Below are 19,062 nucleotides of genomic sequence, written 5' to 3'. Positions count from 1 at the left end.
GACCTGCTGGGGCGGGGGGTGGGGTGGGGGACAATGGGCACAGCCAAGGGCCATCTCAAAGCCCAGAGCTTATAGAAAACTTCCAAGTTCTGTGCCTGGGATTCAGCTGCCCTCAGTCCCTGGAACAAAGCCAGCGGACCTCACCCTGGCCCAGCAGCCAGCTTAGAGTGCTCTTTGTCCCACTGTCCCTCTCCCCAGGTCTCACCTGTTTGGTCTTGTCCAAATAGTTGTGGTAAGATATTAACGCCGTTAGTACAGGAACCACAGCCAAGTGCAGATCCGTTCTCGAGAAGCCTTCTGGGGTACCTCGGAGCCGCTCAAGGGTCTTTGGATCTGAAAGCTACCATATAAAACACAGTCCTGAAACCTCTGCTCGAAGCAATGTTCCTCAGGCCAGGGGGTGTGAGGCAAGCCCAGAAGGTCCCCTACTTCCTTCCTGGCAGAGATCTCCCTGAGAAAACTCTCAGCTTGTGACAGTGCAGCAGGAACATGACTATCACAGGTGTCCTAGGAGAGCAGAGACTCGGGGCATATATACTCAGTAACAGGTCCTTGATCAGGGACCTCCAATGCACATATTTGGAATGTGGTGAGATGTGATCCCTAGGGCATTTTTGGCATTATAGCCTCTGTTGGCCCCAGGAGCATGGTCTGGAGCCAAGGCTCATTCTGAAAGACAGATTCCTAGCTGGGTAGTGGCAGGCATCTGTGAGGAACATCCTCTGTTTTGGAGGAGAAAGCCTGGATTATAGCCTACTACAAAGGCCCACCCCAAACGACACAGGAGGAGCATGCAGGGGCTACAGCAGGCATACCATGGAGCAGAGGGCCGAAGACAGCTGGTCGACATTGCAGGGGGAGGTGAAAATGAGGACTTTGTAGCGCAGTGACTCGGGCAGCTTGTTGAGCACCAGCTTCAGCACCTTCCAGTCAGTCTCCTAGGAGGGGAGAGGGTTAAGGGAGCGGCTTATTAGACCTTGGCGGCAGAAGGCTCCATCAGTACTTGAGCTGTGTGTGCTGGTACACAGCTACAAGGCTTCTGTGTTTCTGCTCCCTTGCCCACGGGGTATTTATTGAACCTTGATCCGTGTCCAGTAGCCACTTCTCAGAGAGCCTGGGACAATGGACAGTACCTTGGACAGTGGTGGCCACCCTCCAGAGGCCAGGCTGAGTGGAGACCCAGCAGAGAGCAGTGCCTCCTCCATCTTAGTAGTTTAGGGCGTCCCCAGGCCTGGCTCTCCCTCAGCTGCCAGTGATGGCAAAGTAACTGCCTGTCCCTGCCTCTGCACTGTACTGAGGAGTCCCCACCCCTGAACGTCTGCACCAGCCAAGCTTCTTCTACAACACGGACACTATGGCAGAAGAAGAGCAGAATTATGGCTGAGGGTGGAAGAGAGCACAACAATCCATAGGCCAAGACTGCTGCCAGAGTGTCAGCCTAAGGCCACAGCTGCAGAGAGGACATGAGTCATGGCTCTGACTTCTGCCTGCATATGTCCATGAAGGAAGCCGAGTCCCAGGGCCAAATCCTAAGCAGTCCTGAACCCTCGACACTCTGACAGGAGGCCATGATACTTCCAGAAAACAATCTGCCAGCATCTCCAGGGACTCTGCGCCTTCCAGCCCCTCCAGGGCCCCCCACTCTCTCTCCTCCCCCTCCAGGGCCCCCCACTCTCTCTCTGCCTCGGTCCTTGCCTGGCATCTTTAGCACCTCTCACTGCACAAAACCATACTACCTGCTTCCAGCCTTTGCTGACTCCTGTCTCTAGAACCTTCTCTACTTACCAGACCTGACCTCAGCTTACCTGGTAGATGTCCCTCAGGCATGACTGTACTCACTCTTACGCTACACTGACCACTTGTGCCCTCCCCATGAGGTGCATGTTGATCTAGGGTTACTGTTATCTGGCTACATATCTGAGTCCTGCTGCAAAACTTCACTCATACAAGGGTGAAAATTTTGATTTATTTCAAGAATTTGATACCCTCAGGGCAGGGGCAGCTCAGACTGCCCTAATGGAGCCCGGGGAATGGGCCCATCTCACCTGCTTCAAACACTGCAGCAAGACTCGGAAGAGCAGGGAGTAGGGCAGGTGGCCGAGCCGTACAGCAGGGCCCGTGGGCACAGGGCCAGGTGGCCCAGCTGGAGGTGAAAGGGGCCCACTGGCCTTCTTCTCAGAGGCCCTCTCCAGTTCCCTGTGGACAGGTGGGACACGCAACTGAGCCAGTACCACGAGTTAGAACAGACAGGGTCCCTCCTGACGCAGCTTTAACAGCATCCCTTCTGGAGAGTTCCTCTTACATGAGACTAACGGGGGCAGGGAGCACCCAGCTCCATCTAATGAACAGCCCACCCCTGGAGCACGAGAGGCGCTGGTACACATACATGCAGTCACAGACGCAGTAGGGGCTGAATCTCACGACCCCATCCTTGTTGGGCAGGCCCAGACGGTGGAGCGAGTCAGCCCGCAGCAGCAGCAGGAAGTCAAAAGCCTGCCGGGGGAGCAAAACGGTCATCAGTCAAGCCAGCAGCGCGACTCTAGGACTGCAGAGAAATCCAACCACTCAGCACTCTGAAGAAATCGAAGCCCGCACTTCTAAGCTGGTGTCCTACAGAAGGAGACTTCTTCCCAGGAGCTATGTGGTTCCCCAGACACCATACAGCCACCAACACCAAACTGCCAATTATTCTCAGAGCCCCATCACTTCCCTCCAGTGACCAACTAGTCTGGGTCCTTGAAGAACAGGCTCCACACTGGGCCTGGGAGGCCTCAGGGCTTTCTTCTTAGTGACCTCCACTCATTGGAGGCATCAATACGGCAAGTTGTCAGCAGCCGTCAGGCCTCGCCCAGCCCTCCCCTCCCTTCTCTCTACTAGCTCTACCCAAGGGAGCCCATGCTACGGGATACTGGAGATTGTTCCGCACCAGGAGCCCTGGAACTATATGCCAACCCTAGAAACCAATGTGCCCCTCTCCTGGACAACTGTGTGACTTCAGCGTGATAAGCCACAAAGGTACAAGAATAGGCCAAGGAAAGGCAGTAGGGCCTTGGCAAAACAGATGCAGCAGATGCTAAGGAGAAAAGTGTCTTGAAGAGGACCCTCCCTAGGCCACCTACTGTCTCTCTAGACTGTTGTAACACATCTGCCAAGCCTAAGGCAGCATGCTGGGCCCCCCAAAAACTGGTCACCCGCCTGGCATTCTCACCTGTAGCCGGATGCTGCTGGCAATGGGCAGGGAGTAGCCATGCTTGTAGTGGAGCTGGATGTGGCTAATGAGCGTCTCATACACCCGAGTGGCATGGCTGGCAGGTAAAGTGTATAGCTTGGTCTGCAGAGAAAGAGTGTACCAATCCTTCGACAGCAGCCAGGGAGATGGCACCCCTGACTCGGGAGAGGAAACAGCATCACTTCTCCAAGACTAGGCAGCAGCCTCCGCCATGCTGTCCTCTGTCCCCTTCAGTCATCTCTCTGTGCCCATCTCATCAGCAGGGCATCGGGTAGCAAATCAGGAAACACATCCAGTGAGTCCCGGACAGCAGTGCCTGACCGTGTGCACATTCCTCATATGCCCTAAAGGGGTTTTCAGTCCTCCAAGACTAAGCAAGTCAACAAGGAGAGTCTGGGTGGGGGAAATACACTACAAGCGCCATCATCCCACTGAAAGGGCCCCTCAGCCCATCCCAACAAGGCCCTGGCCCTCCCACTGGGAGCACGGCCCCTCAAGCACATACCATCCCAACAAGGTTCTGGCCCTCCCTGGCAGGTGACAGGCAATCCCAGGAGAAAGGCCTTGATGCTGCCAGCAGCTCTGGGGAACCCCAGGGGCCTTCACAGTCTCTGAGCCTTGGAGGTGAGTAGTGGGCACAGATAAACTCATCACTGTTTTTGGTTGTTGTTTGGTTGGTTGGCTGATTTGGGTTTTGGTTGTTGCTTTTTCCTGGCTTGCCTGGAATTCTCTGTATTCGCTGGCCTTGAACTCATAGAGATCCACCCGTCTCTTCCTCCAGAGTGCTGGGACAGAAGGTGTGTACCACACTCAACTCTCTTCTTGTAAAGACAACTAATACAGCTATTTTCCCTAGTCTCAGAACACACCATCCAAAGCCCTGCCCTAGATGACTTGAGGGGACAAATTTTTTTTCAAGACAGGGTTTCTCTGTATAGCCCTGGCTGTCCTGAAACTCACATAGAGTTGGCTTTGTAGCTAAAGGCATCGCCAACATGCCCAATGACCTGAGTTTGACTCCTGTAATACACAGAGCCAAAGTAGAAAATCAACTCCCATAAAAGGTGTCTGTCCTTGGCCAGGCGGTGGTGGTGATGCCTTTAATTCCAGCACTCGGGAGGCAGAGGCAGGCAGATCTCTGTGAGTTCAAGGCCAGCCTGGTCTACAGAGCGAGATCTAGGACAGGCACTAAAATTACTCGGAGAAACCCTGTCTTGAAAAACAAAATAATAACAGACTGGAGAGATGGCTCAGAGGTTAAGAGCACTGACTGCCCTTCCAGAGGTCCTGAGTTCAATTCCCAGCACCCACATGGTGGCTCACAACCATCTGTAATGAGATCTGGTGCCCTCTTCTGGCCTGCAGAAATACATGCTGTAGTAAATAAATCGTTAAAAAATAATAATAATAACAAAAGAGGTGGGGCTCTGGAGATGGAGTGGGAAAGTACGTGCTCCACAAGCACAAGGACCGGCCTTTGGATCCCAGAACCCACACAGTGGGCTGTGGCAGCATACAACTGTACTCCAGAGCTCCTATGGGAAGACTGTGACAGAGACAGGAGCGTCCCTGCAAGCTCCTAGGCCAGCTAGCTGGGAGCAGTCAGTGGTGAACAAGAGACTGTCTCAGATAAGGTGGACAACGAGGACTGTCACCTCAAGCTGTTCTCTAACCTCCAAGTGCACACTGTGGCATGATGTGTCTACACTCACACACAAACGAACACACTAAAAAACAACACAAAACCAAACCTGTGACAGCTCCTCACATGTATATTATGTTGATGCAGCGTCTCATTATATAGCCCAGGTTGACTGTGGGGACAGCTACACAGCCTTGTGAACATATGTGTAATCAAAGAGTTCTTCATTGTAAACAGAAGGAATTATATGATATGTGAAGTAATTCCAATAAAGCTCTCTCAAAATGAAAATAGCTATAGTGCAAGCATAGGCTTTCTCTACACAGCAGCTGTAGTGGGAACAAGTAATACAGGAATACAGAGGTAGCTCTGGGCAGCACAGACTAAACAGCTGTAAATAGCAAAGGACTTACTGCACACTGCAGGCCTCTCATACATTGATCACATCTCCATACTGCTGCCCATTCTTACCACCCAAGCCCTGTAACCCTGTCAGAGCTGGGTCTTCCAGGAGCTACACCTCTTTAGAGAAGTTTCCAGCAAGAGTACACAAAAACTCGTCTTCTCTCCCTTCCAGAGCACCCACCTGCAGGATGACCAGGAGCCCCAGGACCGCAGTCTTCACATCCTCCAGAGAGGCTGAGTACACTGCCATGTCCCTTTCTTCCAGATCCAGGGGTGGAGAAAGAGAGCGTGCCATCACCTTCCAAGAGACCAACACATAGGTTCCAAATTCAGGGATCCCAGGCAATTACCCACAGATCTAACTCTACCAAAAACCCCTTCTCTTGTACTTCTCAGAAGGACAGATACACTTTTACACAGTGACTGTTCACAAACTACATTTCTTTTTTTTTTTTTTCGAGACAGGGTTTCTCTGTATAGCTTTGCGTCTTTCCTGGAACTCACTTGGTAGCCCAGGCTGGCCTCGAACTCACAGAGATCCGCCTGGCTCTGCTTCCCGAGTGCTGGGATTAAAGGCGTGCGCCACCACCACCCGGCACAAACTACATTTCAAAACTCAAAGCAAAGTGAGTATGCCGGCAGGAGGAGGGCCACAGCCCTGTATCCCATCTCTGCGCTATTATTCTTCAGATGTCCAGCCCTAATCCCTAATCCCTGAGAATGACAAAATACTCATTTGCAAGGTGCTGCAGGCAGGACACTGGCCAAGCAGCAAGGTGGCTCAACATGGCCTCTTGACATCACACATCTCTGCTGAGAGGAATGCTCCTGTCCACTGAAAGAGCCACCAGTCACAACGATAAGAATGGGGCAGACCAGCGCCACTTTGAGATCTTTGGCAGCAGTTAACTCTGCAGCTCACACACGATTGAGCCTGTATGATAATGAGTATTCAGAGACAGGTAATGTCTGGGGGGCGCTCACCAACCTAAGACCGAGCGCCTGTGTGGCCTGGGCAGGCGTCTCCATGAAGGGTAAGGTGACCTGCTGACGTCCCACGAAACCTAAGTCAGAAGCTCATTTTTTAGTAAAAGGGGGACCTGTAGGGTCCTGGCCCCCGTTTTGGGTAACTGTTGCCTTGCTTGCTGACCTTGACCTTGACCTCCTCCCTATGCTAATTCCCTGTTGGGTTCCACCCTCCTGAATGCTTAAGGGAAGTTCCTTGTCTATGTATCCTGCACAATGGGCATTAACAGCTTAGATGCAAGATTGGAAAACATCTTAGCAAACTTCCACCCTCCAGGGTTCTCCCATTGTGCTGTAAGCCTGTATTTAAGACCTCCTCCCTCCTTCAATAAACGGCATTGGGCATTTAAAAAAAATAATAAAATTAAAAAAAAAAAAAGAATGGGGCAGAATCCAAGGGATGCTCTGTCCACGGGACTTTGTCCACACCAGCCCAGACATCTAGATGGCTCTCACTTTTTCAATGATGTCCAGCAGACTGTTGAAGTGGTGAGTGTGGCAGCCCTCAGCCAGGTCCACCAGCAGCTGGGTGGCCAGCTTTCGGACCTGGTGGTCTTTATCCTCAGGGATGTGGGAGAGCTGAGAGATGACCACCGAGTTAATCAGTTCCTCCTGCATTGGGCACAAGTTGGAAAAGGTGAGCTTCCAATCCCACAGTGGGGCACATTTCAGCGACACACTGTGACTCCTTCAAGCAGTTAAGGTGTCACTAAAGACTGCAGAAAAGCTGGACAATGACAGACACTTCCTTTAGCCTTTGTAAGACCCTGGATTCCATCTCCAAACCACACATATACAAAGAACCCTCCTCAGTGGAGGGCCATGCATCAGTATGAGTGTATGTATGTGTTGGGCAAAAGGAAACCCTGACATCGGACACTGTGATGAGAGCTGGGACTGGGAAAAGACAACAAGAAGAGGATACATGAAGACCAACTCTGGTAAGAAAGAACAGAGAGTCCAGAGGGCCTTTTTGAAAGAGCACTGAGCTCCACCCTGAGCAAGGATGGACGGGACTGTGTAGAGATAAGCGAGGGGCACAGAAAGGCTGGGAGGGGAGAGAAAGTGAGGAAGCTGGGAAGTCAGGCTGCCTGAGGGGCATGCACACGGAGAGAGATCTGTCTGAGGTGCAAAAAAAGCCACACAAAACATCAAGCACTGACACTGCTCCCCAAAGCAAGAATGCCACAGACTCCAGGAAGGGAGGAGAGGGGACGGCACAACAAGATGACCTAGTGGAGCCTAGGGCAGCCGGGAATGGTGGATGGTGGAAATGATCACAGAAACACACCACACACTAGACTGTTCTGGAGGCTGCAAGTATGGGTCAGTGGCAGGGCACTTGCTTAACACGTGTAGGACCTGGGCTCCTTCCCCAGAACACAGATACAAGAAGATTTCTGAAGTCAGACCAGACTTTTCAAACTCCCGGGTTCTGAGTGGGGCCTAGGCCAGAATGCCACAAGTACCGGCCTCGCTTCTTGGCAGCCTCTAGGCCCAGCACAGGCCTGACCAGGAACCACAAGATAAATAAACCATTGTGTGCACAGGGAGGGAGAAAGCCAGCTGGAAGCATGCCATAAAGGGGAGCCAGGAGGACCCCCAACAGAAACCAGCTCAGCTGGAGCGTGTCCAAGGTCCAGGTGGGGTGGAACCCAGAGCCGGCCACCCCCAGCACATGAATACACACCTCATAGAACTGCCTGTTGATAAGCAGCACGAAGGACAGCACGTCCAGCACCTTGATGCGCACGGCACTGCGGCACTCATTCCTGGGAGAGGAGCAAACCTGCTTCAGCTGGCTGAGAACCCTCGCACCCCCGTACATGTGCACTGGGCAGGGAGGTCCAACTGTGGACTACCCTCATGGAATCCATCAACAGCCGGACCGAGACCAAGGAACAGGGCTGGCTGCCTTCTGAGAGGCCGTCTTTATGAACCACCATGTGGACACGAGGACACTGTCCTAGTGAAAGGCCAACCTTCCCACTCAACAACTGCGATTCTGGAGACTCTCCCTGAGATCTTGGACAGGCCCCTGGTGACAAAGGGATCACAGAGGCTCTGCTACCTGAAGAACCTGTCCATCAACAGCTGCAAGTTCTGGATCCAGCCATCCTTGGCCGGGTGGATGGACTGGGCTCTGTAGGATATCAAGTTTAAGAGAGAAGACTCCTGTCAAAGGAAATAATTCAAGGTCAGTGAGTCACTGGCCCTTCTGCAGATGCTACCAACCTGCTACTAGGCTGATGACCCAGGAGAACCCAGTTTGCTCAGAGATTAGCTGCCTCACGGCCCAGTAGGGAATTAGCAAAAACGAAGATCTGGAAGTGAGAAACTCATGTCAAATCCAGGGAACAGCCTGGCAGTAGGAGAGTAATCCTAGTAAAATGACTGCTGCCCTCTGGGAGAACTGGTCTCTGTAGAACCAACCCAGAACCTCTCTCCACATAGGTGGGAGGAAATTGATGGTTAGGCTAGCACAAAGCTCTTTAACAAACCCACACAAGCCTGCTAGCTGATGCCTGCCAGGCTTCCTGCTAGAGCACAGATCCAGGAACATAGCAACCTGTCCATCTTTTACTTGAAAATCAGAAACCATGGGAACCATTCTCCACAGCCCCACCAGGAAAGGGTCCTTACAGGTCTCTGATCTGCATAGCTCTCCACCAGTTCATAGTATCTTTCCTGAGAGCCATGGAACTCATTCTGGTCACAGAGCTCCTCCACAGTGGTCAGCAGGTCATGGACAATGGTCCTGAGTTCTGGGCTGTCCAGGTTCTGTAGTACCAAGATAGACCACATAAACTCATTTCCTTTACCCTCTGAACACAGCCTGAGAGGAGCTACATACAAACACACCCATGCACCCACACCCACACATATACACACATTTTTAGCTAGGCTATCTGAGAGAGATGGAAACCATTGCTATGGCCCATTTCCTACCACAGGAATGGAAGGGGAGCCTATGAAACCTGGTCTGGAAAGGAGACCAAACAGGAGGTGAAAATACTACACCCCCAAACCCTTGCAAGCTTCTCCCAGTTTCTAGTACCTTTCAGTTTCAGGAGCATGGCCTCCTCCCTCCTCTACTAAGCCCAAAGCACCTCCTAGTCAGTTCATTTGACCGACCAACAACTCAACTTGGACCTTGCCAAGTCCGTTTTCCCTTCCACTGGCATGTCCTTATCATCAGCTGTCCCAGGCTAAGCTCATGCTGGACCCTGACCTCATCCCCTCTGCGTTCATGGGAATGTATGGCCCTGGTGTTTTCTTTAGCTCTGTGGTCAGCTCTCACTAATGTTGTCCTCCAAAGTCACAACGGCAGTGTGGTGCTCTGGAGACTGCCTTGGGGCCTGCTCAAGCATGGAAGCAACTGCCCCTGTCACTTGCTCTGCATTGGACAACTAGCTCAGCCCTTGCTCACCTACTGCACATTCCTCTCTAGAGCCAAAATAATGGTGCACACTTGGAAAAACAAGATCTGTCCTTCAATGGAAGACAAGTCAGCCCCACCAAGAACCACCAGCAAACAGCCACACCAAGCTCTCGGACCCCAAGGAAGGCCCAAATGCACGGAAGGGATGCATGCATGCCTCCCATCAGGGACAAGCCTGCCTGTCTGGGGTCTTAGTCCTTTCTGGCATTCCTGCCTTACCTGGAGTTGCTGAAGCAGCCGTTCAATAATGTCCAGCAGAATGTCCCATGTCACAGCCTGGAGCTCCTTTCTATACTTCTTGATGAGTCTTGTTATGGACAGGACAATCTCATATGATACCACCTCATTAGGACAGGTCATAGCCTGAAACACAGCGAGACGGAGCACAGAAGATCGGCTGGTTTTTGCTCACATAGAGGAAGTCCCCCGCATCCTGTCTTAGAGCCGAGTGTAAAATGCATGGATGTGTAGCACCTACCACACATGCCCACAAAGCATATATGGAGCCCAGAAAGGAATCTGTTGTGTAAGACCCAAGACTCAAAGCCCCTCCCTCCAAAAGGCCTCACTTGGAGTCAGTAACTTCAAATTCCAGATAGGAGTACTGTCACAGCACAAACGGACAGGTGCTAAGTTCTGGTGCAAGCAATGTAATGTGCAAAGACCACACCCTGCACCAGCCCTGCAAGACCCCTGCAGATCAGGAGACTGTACAACCAGATGAAAAGCAGTTTGTCTGAGCAGTTCTGCTCTAAGATGAGGATCCCAGCTCACCATGAGCCATGAGAACTAACTACAAGCACATCCAGGAACCTCTGGACACCACAGGGTATCCAGAACAGAAGCAATGCAGTGGACATCATCCAGAGATGCAAGATTACTACTTGACAAACCGGGCCCAGCACTGAGAGGAGGAAGGCTGTCCCGGGGCAACACTAATGGGCAAGCAATGAAATTCAAAAATAAAATGGTTTTCTTCTTTCTTTTCCTTCCTTCCTTCCTTCCTTCCTTCCTTCCTTCCTTCCTTCCTTCCTTTCTTTCTTTAATTTTTTCGAGACAGGGTTTCACTGTGTAGCTTTGGAGCCTGTCCTGGATCTCACTCTGTGAACCAGACTGTCCTCGAACTCACAGAGATCCACCTGCCTCTGCCTCCTGAGTGCTGGAATTAAAGGCATGCGCCACCACCGCCTGGTGATAAAACATTTTGAGAATAAATCTGTTCATAGCCCCAAATCTCATCCATAGTTACAAGCCAAGGACTAGAAGCAGCTGCTCAGCTGCAGCCCAGTAAGCTCCAGCCGGACAAGGGGGCAAACCTGATGTGAGCTCTCCCACTCTTCCCAGCCCACTGTGGCACAGAAAACCCTTTACCTCATAAAAAGATGGCAACACAGATGTGGGGGAGTTCTTGAGAGAATAGAGTCGGTGAGCTCCCCAGAGTGCCATCCCTACAAAGAACACGGCTCCTCTCAGCAGCGGGGCATCTTCCATGTAGGATCTGAAAATGTTCCCAGGAGACTGATGTGAGCAGAGTCCCAGGCCAGTGTGGGGCCCAAGGTGGAGCCCCGGAGACACCTTGCACTTACGGTGCAGAAGTGTAATTGGGGACATGCACAGGGAAACAGAGGTCAGCGGCAACTACATTTCCTCCACAACGTGTTCAGGTGGCCACTGCTGATCACCACGGGTTATGGTTCACATTCGACAAAGGAACTCCAATGTGAGTGAGGGACAAGACCCAAGCCTCATGGTGCTAACACCATGGTGGAATACAGAGACTCAAGAATCCCACAATGCTACACCTGAGAGGCCGTGGACATAGTGAAAACTACTCCAAGAAGCCAGGCACTAACCACCACATCAGCACCTCATAGAACATTCAGGACTCAGCACAGGTAGGAAGAACATTTTACCAGGAGTAAAGTGTATATGTAGACCCTTAGCAGGAGGGGGAATACCAAGAAAGAAAAGGCAAGAGGTTTATGGGACTAAGATAGGGTTAAGACATCCTGTGGGTCTGTTTCATAGGAGAGACCATGATGATTTCAGACAAAGGGCAACATGGTCAGATCTCTGTAAGGGAAACTCCATTTGGTGCTATACAACAGTAAGCTTCAGGAGGCAACGATGGAGCTCAGGGAGCAGCAGAAAGGGGAGCTCTGGTGTTGGTTCCACCAGACAGTGGGCAAATCTGAGCCACCCCTCGGGATAAAAGCAACAAGACTTATAATGGCTTGGCTAAAGGGGTGAAGGTGAGGCCAACATCAAGTCAGTGCCATAAATCTAGATTTGTAGCAGGGTAGGAAGGAGGCCACACTATGGCCATCAGGGCTGGAAAGAAAGCCTGGAGTCTAAATGTGAACATTCTGATTGGACTGGTAGAAGCAGAAGATGGCAGTCAGATCCACATTGGAGAACAGCTACCCAAAAGGAACAGGAAAATCCCAAGCTCATCAATGGTAGCCAAGCTTAGTCTAAAGCTTTCCCCCGATCCTACCCACCCATCCTCAGCAGGCCCCTCAGCAGGCCCCTCAGCAGGCATGCTCACACTCGCCTGTCCTCCAGGATGCGGCACATGGTGTAGATGGCGCTGTGGCCCAGGTGGGTGCCTAGAAGATTCCGCATCAGCTGAGAGACAGAACACACACATACCATAAGGGTTAACTCTTAGACGACCCGGGCTCAAGGGGAAGCAGCCCCAGCCTCTGCCTGCCTTGCAATGGACACTGCTCTGCAGTCCCACCAGGAAATAGCTCACTGTGTCCTCCTTCCAAATGCAAAAAACCAGAGCCCTCAACACATCTCCCAAACCTGGGTTTCAGCTCAACCACCTCAAATGGCCAGCAAGACGCCCTCAATGGGTCACTGCCTGGTGATCCCAAAAGTCTAGCAGCATTCATTGCAGACAACACAGCCCTATCCTGCCAGGTGCTGGCAGCAGACATTTCCTGGGGAAGGAGCTGCCAGAAATGGCCCAGGAGACACCCACCTTCCAGCAAGGCTCGCACAGCTCCTTGACATTGATGGTGCGGCAGAGGGTGATAATGAACAGAGGGAGGCTCTCAGCTGGCAGGCAGTTATAGCAGACCACAGCATCCAGCACTTGCAAGGACACCTGCAGAAGGGGTAGAGCATCATGCTGGTGCCCCCAACCCTTACCTTCCTCCCTACTGCCCAAGCAGCCTCTGTAGGAACCATAGTACAAGTGAGCAAGAGTGAGTGTGCACTTGGGAGGCACCATTACACACCATCACATCCTAAGCTGTTACTCCATGATGTAGACAACCCAACTGTACACTCTTACAGGTCAGCGGACTGAGCAGCCTCCAGAACCCACACAGCCAGAGAATGGCAAACAGGGCTTGACATCACACCCCAGCCTCCCGAAAATAAAGCTGAGAGTTACTGACCTCAATGTCTACAGAAGACACTGTCTGGATGCATAACAGACAAATCATGCTAGAGGAGAAAAACAAAAAACACCAAAGTCAGTGCAAATAGTGTTTCCCGGAAGACTCTGTGACTGTATCTCATTTTTGTTCAATGTGTAGTATCAGTTATTTGAATGGCTTGTCCATAGTGTGCCTACCCTGTGCCAACCACAGGCCTAGTGTTGAGTGCATGGTGTAAGTAAGAGAAAGCCTCTACTTTCATGGATATATACAAAATGGTCTAAAAAAAAATTCGGGCTCAGTGGCTAAGAGCACTGTCTGCTCTTCTGGAAGACTCAGGTTCAGTTCCCAGTACCCAAATAGTGGCTCTCAAACATCTTTAACTCCAGGACCAGAGTATCTGATGCCTTCTTCTGGTCTCTGCAGGCACTGCATACACACGGTGCACAGACATATATGCAAGTAAAACACCCATATACATGAATAAATTAATTAAAATAATTTTTTTAAAATGACAAAAAGAAGCTGGGCAGTGGTGGCACACACACTTTAATCCCAGCCCTCAGGAGGCAGAGGCAGGGGGATCAGTCTGAGTTGGAGGCCAGCCTGGTCTACAGAGTGAGTTCCAAGACAGCCAGGACTGTATAGTGTGACCCTGTCTAAAAATCAACCACAACATAAAAAAAATTACTAAAAGGGGGCTGTCGAGATGGCTCAGTGGGAACTTCCTCCACTTGAGTTTTCTCCTCAGAACATACACAAAAGTGGGAAGGAAAAACACAGACTTCACAGTTGTCCTCTGACCTCCACACATGAGTCATGGCACATGTGCAAACACAATAAAAAAAGGAAAATATAAAAATAAAAATATGGTCTGGAGAGGTGGCTCAGACGTTAAGAACACTGGCTGCTCTTCCAGAGGCCCTGAGTTCAATTCCCAGCACCCACATGGTGGCTCACAACCATCCATAATGAGATCTGGCGCCCTCTTCTGGCCTGCAGGGATACATGCAAACAGAACATTGTATACATAATAAATAAATCTTTAAAAAATATATATATATATATATATATATACACATATGGCTATGTCCACTGCCAACCTCCTATCTGGTAGTATCACCCACTTTATTCACCCTGCAGAGCTAAGCTTAAGACCCAAGACAGTGGAACAGTCACCAAAGTAACATTAAGGTTCTTTTCTTTCTTCTGGAGCTGAGGTGGAATCCAGGGTCTCTGGCATGCTAGCAACAGCTCTGACACTCAGCTTCATCGTAGCCCTTCATTCATTTTTTTACTTACTGAACCATTGATGCGATGTATTCGTCAAGGTAACAGCTGTTGAATTTGACTAGATTCACGAGTACCAGAAGGAATTCTGAGGACAAGCCGACATCCATCCACTGCAGGACAAACTCGGCTGCAGGAGAAAAGTGGAAGCTATACTCCTCCCCCCAGGAGAACAAGCCTGCATCCCGTTACCGCAACACACTAGACCCAAGGAGGCGCGACAGGAGTCTGAGCAACCCGGCGCAGATACTGGCTCTGCCTGGGTGCTGGGGCTGCATTGATAGAAGAAGCAAGCATTCCTTTTATTTTAGTTTAGTTTGGTTTCTCGAGACAGGGTTTCTCTGTGTATCCCTGGCTGTCCTGGAACTTGCTCTGTAGACCAGGTGACCTCCAACTCAGAGATCCGCCTGCCTCTGCCTCCCAAGTGCTGGGATTAAAGGCCTGTGCCACCACCGCCCGGCAGAAGCAAGCATTCCATTCAAGGCCTGACTCCATAACAGGGGCACAGACATTACAACGATTGCTCAGGAGGCAGGTTCTTTTCTCTTTCTTTCTTTTTTTTCTTCCAAGACAGGGTTTCTCTGTGTAGTTTTGGTGCCTGTCCTGGATCTCGCTCTGTAGACCAGGCTGGCCTTGAACTCACAGAAATCCTCCTGGCTCTGCCTCTCGAGCTCAGTGGGGACTAAAGGTGTGTGCCACCACCCCAGCAGGTTCTTAAGAAGTGCCCACCCCACAAGAATCTCTGGATAGACACTGGCAAGGCTGCAGGCCACACAGCCTGAGAAAATCTGGCAGCAAACTCAGTGACAGCCCCTGTCCAGAGGCAGACCCACTGCTGAGGCCCACTTCCGGGCATCAGAACGGGCCCATGCTGAATTACTCCCCAATCTTTCCGTTTTCCCTCCCCAAAGGGAAACGAGGTCTTAACCTTACTGAAACCTGTCATATGACAGGAGGAAGGGAGGGCAGAAACAAGGGTGGGATGTCAAGCAACACTAATGCAGCAGTGACATCACAGACCCACTGGTAATAAGGAAGACAGGGAGCCAGGCACTTAGGTTGAGACCAGGTCAGCAGCACCCTCTCCAAAGACAAATGCACCACCCATCTCAAAGGCACCGTCTGGCCCTGCCAGTCAAAGGCTTCAAGCAACAAGTCTTGAGTGAATCCCATGAGTGCATCTGTAATCAGCCCCCAAGACAAAGGAATCCAGATGAGCAGGGACAACAGAGTCCCGTGCTCCTTGCAGGTCACCTCATAAACTGCAGCACTCCTCCAGGTTCGGGGGGGCTTTCTCATCCCAGAGACCTCTGATTCCCAAGGCCAGAGGAACCTCATGCTCTGCATGGCACCTACCCAGTTCTTCTTCCAAGTACGTAATGTGCCTTCCATTGTCTGTGAGGGCCTTAAAAACTTCTAGCCTTTCATGGAGGTCTTCATTGGAGGGATAGTCCTTGATCACTTTGAAGAAGAGAGCTCTGAGGACCCCCAAACGGTCACCCTAAAGACAAAACCATGAAGTCAATAGAGTCCTGTCAGCATCTCCCACACAGCTATCAAAAAGCCAAAAACTGCATCGGCTCCCAAGACTCCAGGCATGCTCTGTTTTCCCTCTAGAAGCACTTCTGAATGATAGGTCAGCAGTATCATAGGGCTCACACAGGGCTCGGCCAGAAGCACTGGCCGACAGCTGACTGGCATGCATAATCCACCTAAAGCATCAAGCTCTGGTCACGGACAGGCAGACAGGAGTGACCATAAAGCTCCTGCTCTGGCCCAACTCAAGATTCAGGATAGGTAACTGTGTACTCATAATGTGAGGACAAAGATCTACCCCAGAAGAGGTGCCACAGCCCTTAGGAGACACCACAGCCTGAGCACAGTAAGAGTAAGGAGAAGCCTAAGAGGCCAGACTATTCAGAAAGAGAGTGGCCTAGAGGAAGACCTGTCCAGGGATGAACAGAGAGGGGCCGTGGGCATTAAAGGGTCAGCTGGGACCTAAGTGGCTAGAGACTAATAAGCAGGGGAAGTGGCCGTAACTGGAAAACTGGTCAAAAAGAGCACGCTAATGACGGCCGTACTCCAGACATCCTGCACGAACTTCCTTGTGCCATCCCCAGAAGAAAGATACAGCTATCCGTCTCTACTCTCAGTAAGGTGGAGGTGCAGGGAGCTAGTGACTGGCCAAGATCACCAGCCATGAGTTGTGACACCAGGATGTCCTCACACACACTTAGGCTCGAGAGCCTCTGTTAACCACTAGACCCTGCCCCTGGCAGATCCCCAGAGACAGGAATCCAAACAGTGATGGCCTGCCTTCATCCCATAGGCTCATCCAGCTCTGCCCCTTCCTTACCTGTCCCTGCACGATGGCCTTCAACAAGGCAAGAACTGCATGTCGGGCCTCTGGTGGCCGCTCTGGCTGTAGCAAGTCTGAGACAGCCTTCCAAAGTGCCTCCACTGCGTGCTGCCACAACCAAGAGAGGCCAGTGATAAGAGTGTGATCTCCAAGAACCTTAGCCCCTCAATTAAGAACAGCACTGGTAGCCGGGCGGTGGTGGCGCACGCCTTTAATCCCAGCACTCGGGAGGCAGAGCCAGGCGGATCTCTGTGAGTTCGAGGCCAGCCTGGTCTCCAAAGCGAGTTCCAGGAAAGGCGCAAAGCTACACAGAGAAACCCTGTCTCGAAAAACCAAAAAAAAAAAAAAAAAAAAAAAAAAAAAAAGAACAGCACTGGTGACCACAGACTCTGAGACCATTCCAAACCCAAGTCTCCCTCTCTCTCTCTCTCTTTCTGGTTTTTCAAGACAGTGTTTCTCTGTGTAGCCCTGGCTGTCCGCGAACTTGCTCTATAGGCCAAGCTGGCCTCGAACTCACAGAGATCCACCTACCTCTGCCTCCTGAGTGCTGGGATTAAAGGCCTGTACTACCATGCTCGGCATTCAGCCAAGTCTCTATAACAGGCCCCAGGTCACAGGCTGGGGAAAGGAAACCAGCCAGGACAGGTGAGCAGTGCTAGCCTCCCCAAGACTGCCAGGGAACTCCCTGTAAATCTCTTCAGACTCAGAGGCATCATGGTGCTCAGAATAAGCACAGATGAGCCCTAAACATGCACCTGCCTGTTCAGTCACAAGCTCAACATGTATCTAAAACTTTTATGTCATTTTATAAGTAGGCCTCAAAGGAGTAAAAGAGTCATAAAAACCTAGACCCACTCCACAGAGGTCGAAAGGACCCCAGATGAGGATTCCTAAAGATGGTATTTTTCCTCTCTCCTGGTCTTGGGACTACTGCTTTTCCCATTACTAAGGGCATGGACCTAAGGGTTCCAAATAAGTTTATGAATTTTAACTTCTGTTCCTAGTTTAAATCTGTCTCAACAGATTTCTACTTGGCTGGCAGACACCTCCAAGTTTCAGTTGCTGACTCCACTGCTCCAGACGACTGTGGGCTCTGGACTTGCTAAAGGCTAACGTGGACCAGCCCAGCTAACAGGATTCCTCTCTGTCCCTATGGGGTCAGGCAGCTACATGCTACTGACAAATGCCCCCTTGCCCAGTCTTTGACCAGCTTTTCAGCCTTTTGGGGGGGAGGGCCTGACAACAGCGCCCCAATGCCAGCTCGAAGCAGTTCCAGAAGAGAATACATCTTCCCATATTCCTTGTTCAGAAAAGGCTGGAATGCTGGGTCAAAAGAAAACTCCCTGGGGCTGGAGAGATGGCTCAGAGGTTAAGAGCACTGACTGCTCTTCCAGAGGTCCTGAGTTCAATTCCCAGCAACCACAGGGTGGCTCACAACCATCTGTAACGTGATCTGGTGCCCTCTTCTGGCCAGCAGTCATACATGCTGTATACTAAATAAATAAATCTTTAAAAAAAAAAAAAAAAAAAAAAAAAAGAAAACTCCCTGGCATAGAGATAAGATGGCTAATTATACATGGACTATGCATGGCCATTACAGGCCATGAGTTAATGTAATACCATAATTTTAAGATTAAAATTTGCAAAAAGAAATTGGGGGAAATGAAAGACCCTAACCCTTTAGGCTTACACCCCCCCCCCCCCCAAGCCCCAGGAGAATAAGGAACTAAAAAGAAGTTCCAAGGGCCACCTGACTCAGCCATTATTCAACCTGTAACAATGTAACAATGTAAAAAGATTTCTGTTAAGAGATGTGCTCAGCTGTGACTGGGAAAATTGTAAATGTTCCAGGAAGGACCACCGTGACGTGTATACTAAACTCCACTCCCACCCTGATAACCCCCTTGAGGTTTCAAGAAAAATGTGCACACTGACGTAACTGTATCCCCCTCTGTGATCACTCTGTAACCAGACAATGATTTTATGAAATTAACTTCTAGACATAAATCAATCAAAATGACATTATATGGAAATTGTAATCTTGTGGGTTTTTCCTTTAGAAGCCCAGGCTGCAGTAAGATGCGGCTCTTGCTCTTAGGAGCAGAGTTTGCCCTTCTGTACAGAAGTTTCAATAAATTCCTCATACTGTTGCATCAACTGGACTGGAGTCTGGGTTCTTGGGGCACCCACTTGAGACCCTAAACTTTGGGGTCCAACACTGCCCAGAAACCTTCCTCCAAGGTGTTCCTGTGTGAGTCACCCATGCTAAGTGTTACA

General features: G+C 50.8%; 1 protein-coding gene across 1 annotated transcript in view; it reads right to left on the bottom strand.

Moving 5' to 3' along the window:
* Positions 1-19,062, bottom strand: part of Tsc2 (TSC complex subunit 2) — a 37,364-nt gene that overhangs the window by 13,599 nt on the left and 4,703 nt on the right. Inside the window, 18 exon segments of the mRNA XM_052759068.1 lie at positions 206-340; positions 816-938; positions 2,046-2,196; positions 2,387-2,493; positions 3,209-3,331; positions 5,458-5,574; positions 6,759-6,914; positions 7,993-8,074; positions 8,374-8,477; positions 8,946-9,083; positions 9,964-10,107; positions 11,116-11,242; positions 12,299-12,372; positions 12,734-12,859; positions 13,155-13,203; positions 14,439-14,556; positions 15,783-15,927; positions 16,783-16,893. Coding sequence (XP_052615028.1) covers positions 206-340; positions 816-938; positions 2,046-2,196; positions 2,387-2,493; positions 3,209-3,331; positions 5,458-5,574; positions 6,759-6,914; positions 7,993-8,074; positions 8,374-8,477; positions 8,946-9,083; positions 9,964-10,107; positions 11,116-11,242; positions 12,299-12,372; positions 12,734-12,859; positions 13,155-13,203; positions 14,439-14,556; positions 15,783-15,927; positions 16,783-16,893 — 2,130 coding nt within the window.

Source organism: Peromyscus californicus, unplaced genomic scaffold (genome assembly GCF_007827085.1).
Source record: "Peromyscus californicus insignis strain IS unplaced genomic scaffold, ASM782708v3 Scaffold_3__1_contigs__length_106647218, whole genome shotgun sequence".
Taxonomy (NCBI): Eukaryota; Metazoa; Chordata; class Mammalia; order Rodentia; family Cricetidae; genus Peromyscus; species Peromyscus californicus.
The sequence above is the reverse complement of the archived record's forward strand: the minus strand, read 5'-3'. Positions and strand labels throughout refer to the sequence as shown.